General features: G+C 38.2%; 1 protein-coding gene across 2 annotated transcripts in view; it reads left to right on the plus strand.

Annotated features, from left to right (window-relative positions):
- The window catches only part of CDS1 (CDP-diacylglycerol synthase 1), a 69,234-nt gene that overhangs the window by 39,489 nt on the left and 16,562 nt on the right, over positions 1-13,183 (plus strand). For both annotated transcript variants that reach the window (XM_058667074.1, XM_058667075.1), the window contains one exon: positions 12,137-12,195. In XM_058667074.1, coding sequence (XP_058523057.1) covers positions 12,137-12,195 — 59 coding nt within the window. The remainder of the gene's footprint in view (positions 1-12,136; positions 12,196-13,183) is intronic.

Here is a 13,183-nt window from a genome sequence, read left to right on the forward strand (position 1 = left end):
AATCAACAAAGGCAGAAAAAAAAATTAACAATGCTATGAAGTTAAATAACATGCTAACTGAATGACTAATGTGTCACTGAAGAAGTGAAAAAGAAAATCAAGAACCTTCTTGAAGAAAATGATACTATATAATCTATGAATCCGGGAAGAATTTAATCAGAAGAAAGTGTTTTGCAGAGATGAAACTAACAAAAAATCAAAATCTATGAGATATAGTTTCCGCTGATCTTTGTTGGTGAAAAGTGTCTCCAGTAGGAAACAAATAGTTAAGTTTTGTTTTTTAATCCAGTCTACTAATCTATGATGTTTGATTGATGAGTTTAAGCCATTTACATTTCAGTGTTAATATGAATGGGTGGTAATTTGGTCTTGTCATAGTAGCAATAGGTTGTTCATTGATTTAGTCCTCTGTTCTCATTTTCCTGGGATGTTCTTTGCATTTGCCTTTGGTTTTGTTGGGCATTATTCCTTTTCTCTGTCAAGAGAACATCTCTAAGTATCATTTGTAGGGCAGGTTTGGAAGAAACATATTCTTTTTTTTTTTTGACACTTTATTATTTTCTTTTTTTTTTTAAATAAAGCCAACATTTATTAAACTATAATAAAAAACATTCAATCAAATTACAAAACCTGAGCAAGAAAAACAAACGGCACATGCTTAACTGTAGTTGACATTCAAATAAAATTTACATTCCCAAAATATTATACAGTAATTAGAAAATACCAGCCAAAGTAATATTAGGATACTTTTACGTGCGATCTCAACAAATTTGAACAGAAGCAAATTTTAACAGAGGTAAATTTTACAGTGAAACATAGCAGATTAAGGATCTTAACATGTTTATTTTACTGCTATTTGACACTATGATACAAAAATAAGAGGATTTACTTGACATTTTTAATAAATATCTCATGGGCTGTTGAGTGCCTTACTGGTGAAAAGATTTAACTGGCTAATCTCTCATCAATCCATTTTGTACATTTAGTAGGCATCATCTCTGCCCTACCTAACTCTTCATGCAATTCACAGCACACAAATTGTTATCATATTAAATACATAATCAACTCGGACTTCTCAACAACAAGGAAATTAGTAAACCATCAAATGGACTGCTTACCATACACTTTCCTCATAACTAAATAACACACAAAAAAATCAAAATATTTGTCATCACTCTAAACTATTGCCAGCAACTGACGGAAACTGCCAATTTGCCATATTCATGTTCACAGCATGCTAAATATACTCTGCTGTTACTTCATCCATGAAATGCCAACATGCCTGGAACAGAGAATTTTCACCATCTCTTGCCGTGGGACCTGACTTGCAGCAATCTATATTTAGATCAGAACTCCATGGGCACTTGATGAACTCTACCTTTCCATGTTGGCTTTCTTATATGAGAGAGAATATATGGTATTTATTCTTTTGTGATTGACTCATTTCGCTGAGCATAATAGTTTCTAGTTGGGACCACCTGGATTTGAATAGAATAATATCGTTCTTCTTGACAGCTGAATAATATTCCATTGAATAGATGTACCACAGTTTTTTTAACCATTCTTCCTTAGACGCACATCTGGTTTGTTTCCATGACATTGCTATTGTGGATTGTGCTGCTGTGAATATAGGATTACAGATCCCCTTCTCGTATGCAGATTTCACTTCTGTTGGGTATATTCCTAAGAGCGGGATTGCTGGGTCATATGGCAGGTTTAATTGCAATTTTCCAAGCACTCTCCATATGGATTTCCACAATGATTGTACTAGCCTACACTCCCACCAGCAGTGAAGGAGGGTACCTTTTTCCCCACATCCACGCCAGCATGTGTTGTTTTTCGAATTCTGAATGTAGGCCAGTCTCACAGGAGTTAGGTGGTACCTCAAGGTGGTTTTCATTTGTATCTCTCTGATGGCTAGAGAGCCTGAGCATCTTTTCATATATTTATTAGCTATTTGTATCTGTTCTTTTGAGAAACGTCTGTTCATTTCCTTTGCCCATTTTGCTACAGGGTTTATTTTTTTCACTATCCTTGGGTTTCTAAAGCTCTTTGTAGATCCTAGATATTAGTCCCCTGTCACTTGTGTAGAATGCAAAAATTTTTTCCCATTCTGTAGGTTGTTTCTTCACTTTTTTAATTGTTTCTTTTGCTGTGCAGAAACTTTTTAGTTTGATATAGTCCCATTTGTTCATTTTGGATTTGATCGCCGTTGCTTTAGGCGTCTTTTCTAAAAAGTCTTTCCCTGTTCCTATATCTTGGAGTGTGCTTCCTATGTTTTCCTTTAGTAGTTTAATAGTTTCTGGGTGTAGATTTAAGTCCTTGAGCCAATTAGAGCTGATTTTTGTATAGTGCGACAAGTACGGGTCCTGCTTCTTTATTCTGCAAGCTGCTATCCAGTTGTCCCAACAGCTTTTATTGAATAGACCAGGTTTTTTACCTGGATTGTTTTCTGTTTTCTTGTCAAAGATTAGTTGACTATACATGTGTGGATCCCCTTCTGGTGTTTCTATTCTGTTCCACTGATCTTCTTCTCTGTTTCTATACCAGTACCAGACTGTTTTGATAACCACTGCTCTATAGTATGTCTTGAGGTCTGGAATTGTGATTCCTCCAGTTTGATTTCTATTTTTCAAGATAGCTTTAGCTATTCGTGGTCTTTTGTGGTTCCATATGAACTTCTGTATCATCTTTTCTATTTCTGAGAAGAATATTGCTGGGATTTTGATTGGGATTGCGTTGAATCTATATATTGCTTTCAGTAATATGGCCATTTTGATGATGTTGGTCCTGCCAATCCAAGAACATGGTAAGGTTCTCCATTTTTCAAGATCTTCTTCTATTTCTTTTTTAAATGATTTATAGTTTTCATCGTAGAGGTCTTTCACATCTTTAGTTAACTTAATTCCTAGGTATTTAAGATTCCTTTCCTCTGTTTAAAAGGGAACTGTACTTACAATTTCTTCCTCAGTGGCGGAATTATTTGTATACGCGAATGCCATTGATTTGTGTTCATTAATTTTGTATCCTGCTACTTTGCCAAAGTCTCTTATGAGTTCCAATAGGCTTTTGACTGAGTCTTTTGGTTCTCCTATATAGAGAATCATGTCATCTGCGAATAGCGATACTTTTAATTCCTCATTTCCAATTTGTATTCCTTTAATTGCTTTTTCTTGTCTAATAGCTCTGGCAAGAACTTCCAAAACTATATTGAAGAGTAGCGGTGAGAGTGGACATCCCTGTCTAGTTCCAGATTTTAATGGGAAGGCTTCTAGTCTTTCCCCATTTAGTATGATATTGGCATTGGGTTTATCATAAATTGCTTTGATTATGTTGTAGAATGTCCCTTCTATGCCTATCTTATTTAGGGTTTTTAACATGAAGTGGTGTTGGATTTTATCAAATGCCTTCTCTGCATCTATTGAGAGGATCATATGGTTTTTATGAGTCAACTTGTTGATGTGATGTATCACATTTATTGTTTTGCGAATGTTGAACCATCCTTGCATACCTGGGATGAATCTCACCTGGTCCGGGTGAATAATCTGCCTAATGTATTGTTGGATCCTGTTGGCTAATATTTTATTGAAGATCTTTGCATCTATGTTCATCAAGGATATCAGTCTGTAGTTGTCTTTTTCTGTTGTTTCTCTCTCTGGCTTTGGTATTAAAGTGATATTAGCTTCATAGAACGAGTTTGGAAGAATTGCCTCTTTTTCTATTGTTTGAAAAAGCTTGTGTAAGATTGGGGTTAGTTCTTCCTTAAACGTTTGGTAGAATTCAGCAGTGAAGCCATCTGGTCCTGGGCTTTTCTTGGTTGGAGGGCTTAAATTGTTGATTCAATCTCAGTGCATGTTATTGGGCTATTTAGATTGTTAATTGCTTCTTGATTCAATTTTGGTGGATTGTATAAGTTCAAAAATCTGTCCATTTCCTCTAGGTTTTCTAATTTGTTCACATATAGTTGCTTGTAGTAGTTCCTGATGATTCTTTGTATTTCTAAGGTATCTGTTGTTACATCTCCATTCTCATTTCTGATACTATTAATGTGTATTTTCTCTCTCCTTTTTTTAATTAGTCGAGCTAGTGGGGAGTCTATTTTGTTGATTTTTCTCAAAGAACCAATTCTTTGATTGATTAATCTTGTGTATAGTCCTCTTGGTCTCTATTTGGTTTATTTCCTCCCTTATTTTGATGATTTCTTTTTTCGTACTAGTTTTAGGGTTGCTTTGTTGTTGTTTTTCTAGTCCCTTCAACTGTAAGATTAGCTGATTTACTTGGTGCTTTTCTTGTTTCTTGAGATAAGCATTAATTGAAATGAACTTTCCTCTCAGCACCGCCTTGATTGTATCCCATAAGTTCTGATAAGTTGTGCTGATGCCTTCATTTGTTTCAAGCAATTTTTTAATTTCCCCTTTGATTTCCTCTCTAACCCATTGCTCATTTAGTAATATATTGTTCAGCCTCCATATGTTTGTAGGTCTTCCTTGGTGTTTCGAATTCTTGGTCTCAAGCTTCACTCCTTGGTGGTCTGAGAACGAGCATGATATGATTTCCACTTTTTTAAATTTGCTAAGGCTTGACTTATGGCCTATGATTTGATCAATTCTGGAGAAAGTTCCATGTGCTGATGAAAAAAACGTGTATTCTCTGTCAGTAGGATGAAAGGTTCGATAGATGTCAACTAAGTCCATTTGCTCTAGAGTTTGAATGAGTTCTATTGTTTCTTTGCTGAGTTTCTGGTTTTTTGATCTGTCCATTTGTGTTAATGGGGTATTAAGGTCCCCCACTATAATCGTATTGGAGTCTATTTCTCCCTTTAATCCTGTTAAAGAAGCATATTCTTTTAACTTTTCTTTACTGTGGAAGAATTTTATTTCATTTTCAAAGACAAAAGAAAGTTTTGCTGGATACTATATCCTGGGGTGACAATTTTTTGCTTTTAGAACCTGGAATATGTCACTCCATTCTCTTCTTGCCTGTAGAGTTTCCTGTGAGAGATCTCCTGTGAGTTTAATGGGCATTCCTTTATATGTCAATTGATTTTTTTTCACATACACATTTAAGGATCTTTCCCTTATGTTCAATTGAAGAGAGCTTGATGATCATGTGTCATGGTGAAGATTGCTTTTGGTCAACACTGTTGGGAGTTCTGTGCCCCTCCTGGATCTTGTTTCCCAATTCTTTCTCTAGATTAGGAATTTTTCCCTTACTATTTTATTAAACACATTTGTAAACCCAGCTTCTCTTTCTGCACCTTCTGGAACTCCCATAACTCTTAGATTTGACCTTTTAATAATGTCTTTCAATTCTTGAATACTTGTTTTGACCTGATCCAGCTCTGCTTCCAGCTTTTTGATTATTCCCCCCCCCGATGACAAGAAATTTCTTCTAATTTGGGGATTCTTTCTTCTGCCTCCTTCACTCTATTTTGGAGACTCTCCACTGTACTTTTAATATGCTGTACTGTGTTCTTAATTTCTGATATATCAGCTTTCATTTGATTCATTTCCACTGTGACATATTCCTTGAATTCCTTGAATGCCTACTTTATGTGCTTCTTGTTGTTGATAAGTTTTATAACAAGTGTTTTGAATTCTGTATCGCTCATTTTCTCAATGTCTTTCTCAGTTAACTCTGAGGTTGGCAAAGGCTTTTGCTCCTTTGCAGGGGAGTCTTCAGTAATATTCATTGTGCCTCTGTCTCTTCTTTTGCTCTTGGACATTGTACCCATGGTTAGCTGATTCTTCTTAAAGCAAGTTTCTAAGCTGTATCACCCAGCTCGATTTTACTTATTGCTGTTGGTACACAACTCTTTGCTTGCAGCCAATTGTGCCACTCCTTCCAGCAAGTTCCAGGTCTGGGTTCTTATGTTAGATTTCTACCATGGTCTTTGTAACCCCAGCTCCTGGCTCACCAGTCTTCACCTCCTTTGATACCATGCTGAAGCTGCTGTTATCTGTACAACCTTTCTCCCACTTGCGGTTGAAGCAGGTCCCAGGATTAGGGAGATACCAGGTGTCCTTTCCAGCTAGGTTGTTGGTGGTGGTACTTTTGCTAGAACCTGTTGGCCGTTAGGTCTGAGGGCCACATGGATTTATTTTTACCTGAACCATGCCATAGTTGGTATTATTTTCCATGTGGGACCAGTGCAATGCACTGAGCTCAGTGAGTGTTCGCCAAGCTCAGCGCATGTGCAGCTCACGGTTGCCCCTGCAGTTTTAAAGTTTTTCCACACTGTACAAAATGGCGCCTGATGTTCCCCTACTAGAGTTCTTGATCTGCTGGCTGTCAGGTCTGAGGGCTACTCGGACTTTCTTGGGTGAAACCTGTAGGATGCCATGTTGTTGTAGTTCACTGAGCTGGAAATGAGTTCACTCCCAGCTCAGTGCATGTGCAGTAGTGTCTATAGCCCTTGGCTCCTTAAACAAAATGGTGCCCCTTATGGCTGTAGGGGATGCACTGGGTTGTGAAATCCATCCTGTTCCCGCACAGCTCATCTGGGATCTGCTGCTCTGTCTCTGTTCCTGGTCAAATCAAACATACCAGCAGGATGAGCAATTCTTTGTCTGGGTTCACCTCCTGAGCTCCTAGTGAAAGTCCCTTCCCATCTTGTTGCTGATAGAGTTCCAATTGCTCATGCAGTTCAGGTGCTCACTGAATGCCTCTGGTGTATCAGTTACTGCAACATCACACTATTGTGTCTGGTGCTTTCCTGTGTCTGTCAGTCTCCAGGTACCCCTCTGCTGTTTTTCTGTCCTTTCTTATTTCCTGGAATGTGCCCTCTCTGCTTCACACTGGCTAATATTTCTCCATCTGCTTAAACGGATCCTTACCCTCTTCTGCCATCTTGATTTGCCTCGCCGCTTTACCATCTAATGGCAGTCCTTCTTCTATCCCTTACCCTCACTATTCATATTATTAGAAAACTTTAAAATTGTCTCTAATATAGGGTTGGTTTGTGATGATTTCTATAATGTGTATTCACTTAAAACTTGTTTTGAAAAATCACTTGTAGTTTAGCATCCAAAAATGAGACAGATAATGCAGTGTGTATTTATTTAGTATAGTGTTAGAATTTTTTTTTGAATTTTGATTGTTTAGGCAAATTACACTTTTAAAAAAAAAGAACCCCTGTGTCCCCTTACAAAAACAGCGAAGTAAAGAATACAGATGAGTTGGTCAGAGCTGGTGTTTCCTCTTGGGCCCACTGTAGCATCTGTGTTTGGGGTTAAGGACTACAATGTTTACTCGGTTGGTTAATAACCAATAATACATTTATAAAACAACTTTTTGTTGTTTTCTCTAACACCGTGAGCTCTTGAATGGCAGTGACTGTATTCATTTTTATGTTTGGTGTCTGTCATTTTATAAATGATTGACTTATTTTGTTTGTTCATTTTTCTGAAATTCCTCAGTCCCATCTTCTGCACTTTTCAGTGTCTGACTTTTTTCCCTTTACCTCTCCTGACCCCTTAGTGTTTTCATTGTCTTGACCCTCCGTTACCTCCTGGGGAACTGCTTGGGAAATAGGCTGTGCATGTCCTTGTACTGACAACACTAGGCTCGCACAGCACTGAGTGGATGAATGGCCATCAGATATTCAGTTAAGCATCATCAGACAAGCACTGCGTTCAAGCTAGCTTTTTTGATGAGCCAGTTTCACAAAGGAACTTTGAAATTTAAAAACTAGTGCAAATGCAACTGAAAGACAAGGTTATTCTGGTGTAAAAGCATTTTGAATTCTAAGCTTTTTTTTTATAATAACATCTTTTTCTTGAACTTTTTGAACTCTCCATGTTTTTATAATCCTAACAAAATCCTGTGATTTTAATTGGAAATGTAGTCATATACATAGTCTTGGCTACTTAGGGAAAAAGTCAAACTGTGGATGAAATAGATAATTGATCCTTTCCATATGTTAATTATAACTATATAGATAGATATACACATACATATTTGTTTTTTTTATTTTTTTATTAATTATTTTGCATTATGTGACAGTTTCATAGGCTCTAGGAATCCCCCCACCCCTCCCCCTCCCCTCCCCCCTGGTGGATTACTCCACCTTGATGCAGTATTACGGTTCAAATTCAATCAAGATTCTTTCCTTGAAAGCATATACCAAGCATAGAGTCCAGCTACTTATTGTCCAGATGGGTTGAACAGTTTCTTGGGGAGACCATTTCTGGTCTGAAGTTAGAGCTGGTAGAATATCATCCCAGTCAATTAAGAGTCCCAATATAACATCAACAGCAATTTGCAATATTATGGAATTGACATGGTTTTGAGTAACCAGTACACATACATATTTGTATACAGGTGTGTCCATATGTTAGCATAAAATATTCATGTGGGCGCATGGTATTGAATAAAAAATTAAGCCCGTAAGTTCTTTTTAGAGTGTTCTTTATTATTTGGCATTGTAGCCATCCCTGTCCCCCAGAGCTAAAGTCCTGTGGTTGTGCTGGGTTGGTCAGGAAGGACTCTGTTTGGACAGAAGAGCTGTGTCAGTAGCGTCTGCCTCATCTCTGCCATGCCCCGGCCCTGTCAGCTTGTGTACCAACTCCAGTCTGGGTTCAGTTTTAAACTTTTGGCATGAAGCAACATGAAAATTATATTATTTCTTGGGCTCTAAAATGAGTCTGACCCCCTGTAGAGGAAATTCTTGTGTGCAACAATTTTTTATTACATTTGATTTTATGACACAGTTTCGTAGGCTCTGGGATTCCCCCAACCCATCCCCGTACCCTCCCCCCGTGGTGGATTCCTCTACCTTATTGCAGTATTACAGTTCAAATCCAGTCATAATTCTTTCATTGCAAGCATGTACCATGCATAGATTCTAGCATCTTATTGTCCAGATAAATTCAGCAGTTTCTTGGGGGGACCATCTCTGGTCTGAAGGCAGAGCTGGCAGAATAGTGCTCCGACCCATTAAAAGCCATAACATAACATCAGCAACGGTTTACAACCTTATGGAGTTAATTGACATGGTATTGAGTGACAAACATATTAGAAAATGCAAGTTCTTAATCACATTCTGTGATTACTTCATTGACATTTCAATTTTAGTTTATACACAACTGGCTGCTATACACCTTCAAATGGCTATAGGGTACTATTCAGCTGTCTCGTGTGTATTTTGATTTTTGTATTTAGTAGTTTGTAGTGTTGAACCATGATTTTTACTGAATTTGGTGGATTTTGGGATAGTCCATGTTCGCTTATAACTCTAACAAGGTGTTTATCAGCAGTTGAGGTGCAGAACAGTTTTAGGAGGGGTGTGCAGAGAAATCTTCAATGCCTTAGTGAGGAGTAACTTATCTTTGTGTCCTACCTAGTAAGGTATATGTGAGTCCAGGCTAACGGTTTCCTGTCTGGCACTGAGCTTTCCTTGTTGTTCTCTGTCTATCTAATCTCACTTTTTTTGGGAGAGGGGGCTTCGGAGAGACCATGATGGTCATTGCAAGAGAGGGTGGGGATCCAAAGTTGGAACTAAGTAAGGACCAGAGGAACTTCCTCTCCCGATCCCCAATGAAAGTTTACTGTTTTTCTTTTTCTGTGGGCCGCTCAGGGTTCCTGGCTGTTATTCCAATGACATTGGCTCCGGTGAGGAAGGATTTGGGCTTCTTCCATCCCATGTGGGAGATCCAAGCGGGAGTGGATGACTTCAGAGTTCTTGGCCTCCGAAGGCACTTCAGTTCCCCGTGGTCTTCCTGGCAGTTGGGGTATAGTCCTTGGTGCCTGTACTGATGGTCCTTGGTGAGGATCTGAGAGTCTCCAGGGTTGGGATATAAGCCTCCTCCTGTCCTCCTGCTCCACTCTGGGGTCCCCATCTCCCCCCACTCTGGGATGCAATAATTTCTTAATGGATTTTGTTTTATACACCCAGTGGTTGCAGTTTTGTGAATTCCAAGTTTATGTGCCTCCTCTGAACCCACACCCCCAGATCTTTCTCTTTTTTTTATTTTTTAATTTCTTTTTTTTTATTAATTACATTGCATTATGTGACACAGTTTTATAGGCACTGGGATTCCCCCCACCCCTCCCCAAACCCTCCCTTTACGGTGGATTCCTCCACCTTGCTGCATTGCCACAGTTCAAGTTCAGTTGAGATTCTTTCATTGCAAGCATATACCAAGCATAGAGTCCAGCATCTTATTGTCCAGATAAGTTCAACGGCTTCTTGGGGAGACCTTCTCTGGTCTGAAAGCAGAGCTGGCAGAATATCATCCCGATCAATTAAAAGCCACAGCATAACATCAACAACAATTTATAACATTATGGAATTAGTTGACATGGTATTGAGTAACCAATATGTTAAAGAAAAAATGCAAGTTCTTAACCACATCCTGTGACTTCTTCATTGACATTTCAATTTTAGTTTATATACAACCAAGTTCTATACACCTTAAAATGGCTATAGATTACTATCCAGCTGTCTCATGTCTATTTTCATTTTAGCATTCAGCAGTTTATAGTGTTGAAGCATAATTTTGCTGAACCTGGCTTTTTTTTTTTTCGGGAAGTCTAGACTAGGTTATAACTCTAACAAGACATATGTCAGCACTCTCTCTGGTCCTCGCTTGGTTCCAACTTTGGGTCTACACCCTCTCAGGCAATGACCATCAGGATCACTCCGGAAACCCCTCAAAACAAACAAATAACCAGCCAAACAAAAAAATCTAGAACAGATAGAGAACAACAAAGAAAGCCTAGAATTGGACAGATCTTTCTCTAAAGATGGCACACTGGCTTTAATTATGCCTCTACCCAGAAAATGTTTTCCCTGATGCTTTTGTAGTGTAGTTATCAGGTCACTGGGGAGGTAACAGATACAAATTTGGGGTCAGTATGTATTCTCTGTTTTGGTCACTCTCCTTTATGTGTTGACATTTGGAATCAATCATCAGAGAATAGCCAAAGACACCTGCGGTTTGATTCTGGTGAGAATAAGGCTGCCCTGGTGAGAATAAGGCTGCCCTGGTGAGAATAAGGCTACCCTGGTGAGAATAAGGCTGCCCTGGTGAGAATAAGGCTACCCTTGCCTGCCGTGGTGGGTAGAAGTACCTTGGTGAGAATAATCCAAGGATCTGAAGATTGGGCTTTATTTTATATAGATGAGATCAAGTCACAGTTCAACTTCATTCTTGGAGAACTCACTCTCTAAAAGTGTTGTAGAATGGAATACATACATGACTGCTGTTCACCAGGAATTAAACTTGATTTATGCATATTTAGTGTGTACATCTGTTTATTAAAAACCCCTAACTTGAGACATTTGCTGATATAATAGGCAAGAGATACATCATATTGCCTCCCATTATTTTAGTGTATTAGCTGAAGATTTCACATATTAAGAATTTCATTACAATGTATAGTGCTTTTTCATTACAATGTATAGAATGTAAATGAATACATACTAAATAAATCTTGAAATTATTACAATATTATGTTTTATGATGACTTATGAGCCAGAAATTTGAAATTACTCAATTTTATCTTGCTGATGCATGTTCATGGGATATGTGATTCTTGAAGACCATTAAGATATGGGCATTACTTTCTGCCCCTACAATCTTTAGTAAATTAATAAAAACCTTTTATGTTTTCCTTTGTCTGTAAAATGGGGATGATAGGAACCTGTACTACAGGAATGCTGGAAGGATTAGAATTGAGTCCATATGTGTAACTGCTGATGCAAGAACCTGAAATTAATAAGTCCAATATAGTAGCTGCCAGAACAATTCATTTTATAGTGTATCTGTTTTTATGCTATATGGAGATACTCTGTATGTACACTTGTTGGAATGATACAGCAGTTTCATTCAACTCAGATTTCTAGAACTGTTTTCCTTATCCATGTGTTAGCAAGGGAATAATCCATTTACTTAAGGCAGGAGAGGCTTGTTGATTGTGTGCTGTGGGGAGTATTTTGGGCACTTTATGGCAATTATAAGATTGTTCCCATCAAAAAATGTACTTGAAATGCTACCCCTAAGATACAGAGATGGTATGATTGCTGCTAAAGTATGCCTAGATGTGATGAAAGAAGTTGGTGTGTTTGGGCACAGGGAGTCTTACACTTGGTACAGTATTGCACAACAAGCACACGTCTTTTGCTCTTGAACAGGTTTCTGCATGTTTGTGCTGAGCCTGGTGAAGAAGCATTATCGACTGCAGTTTTACATGGTGCGTATGAACCATTGTTCTGTAGTCACCACATGTGATGCAAATTTTCTCCTCCTCTTTTGTTGCTGTTCCTGTAATGACTAGATACTAATTGGCTAGTCGATGTCTTGCCTGACTGTGGGAAGTATTTCAGTTTTGTGTGAACATTATATGCAAGATGCTAAGCTTGAATAGTTTTCGAGGATTTAAAAAGGTTTGACTGTTGCGAAAGGTTCTGTAAAACTTATTCTTGAAAATTTCCAAAGGTTGTAAAGTTAAGTAAGTGTGTGGATTCCCAAAATTCATACCCACATAAGGACCTCTTCCAGTCTCTGGAAGCATCTGCCGTATTGTTCTATGGAGACAAACTTTACCTGCTCTCAGCGTAAGCATGAGGGAGTGGAGCATGTGTTTTTTTGATAGTTATGATTAGTTACGGGATTACATCATTTTGGGGTGTATTTTGTTCAGTGTATCAGCATCTGTGTTTTATGAAACTTACCACTTTACATGGTGAACTTACTTTCTTACAATGTAGCTGATTAGAAGACTAACATGCAATATAGTGTGAGTACATAGACCTGTGACTTTGTGTATTAAGGCTTGTTGGGAAAAGGGATGTGTTCTGTATTGATGCTTTGCTGTTCTCCACGAAAATGCCCATCTTGCCTCAGGAAATTGTGGGATTTCTTAACATTTCTCATTTCTGGAGGCCACAAAGTAAAGTGTAAAGTTTTACCAAAACTCTCAGAGCAGCTGAGACACATGAAATAATAAAGTCTGCTGTGAACACACATGGTTAGCCCTCTGTTTACTCAAGGGCTTAGTTCTGAGTCCCCCAAGGACATCTGGCTACTCAGATGCTCAAAATCCCTCATGTGAAATGGCATATTGTTTTCGTATCATCCATACCCATTCTCTCATGCAGTAAACCAACTCTAGATTACCCGAAGTGCCTAGTAAAGTATAAATGCTGTGAACACTTGTTCTATTCAACCGTTTGGGGAAT

Source organism: Ochotona princeps, chromosome 7, assembly GCF_030435755.1.
Source record: "Ochotona princeps isolate mOchPri1 chromosome 7, mOchPri1.hap1, whole genome shotgun sequence".
In the NCBI taxonomy this organism is placed as follows: Eukaryota; Metazoa; Chordata; class Mammalia; order Lagomorpha; family Ochotonidae; genus Ochotona; species Ochotona princeps.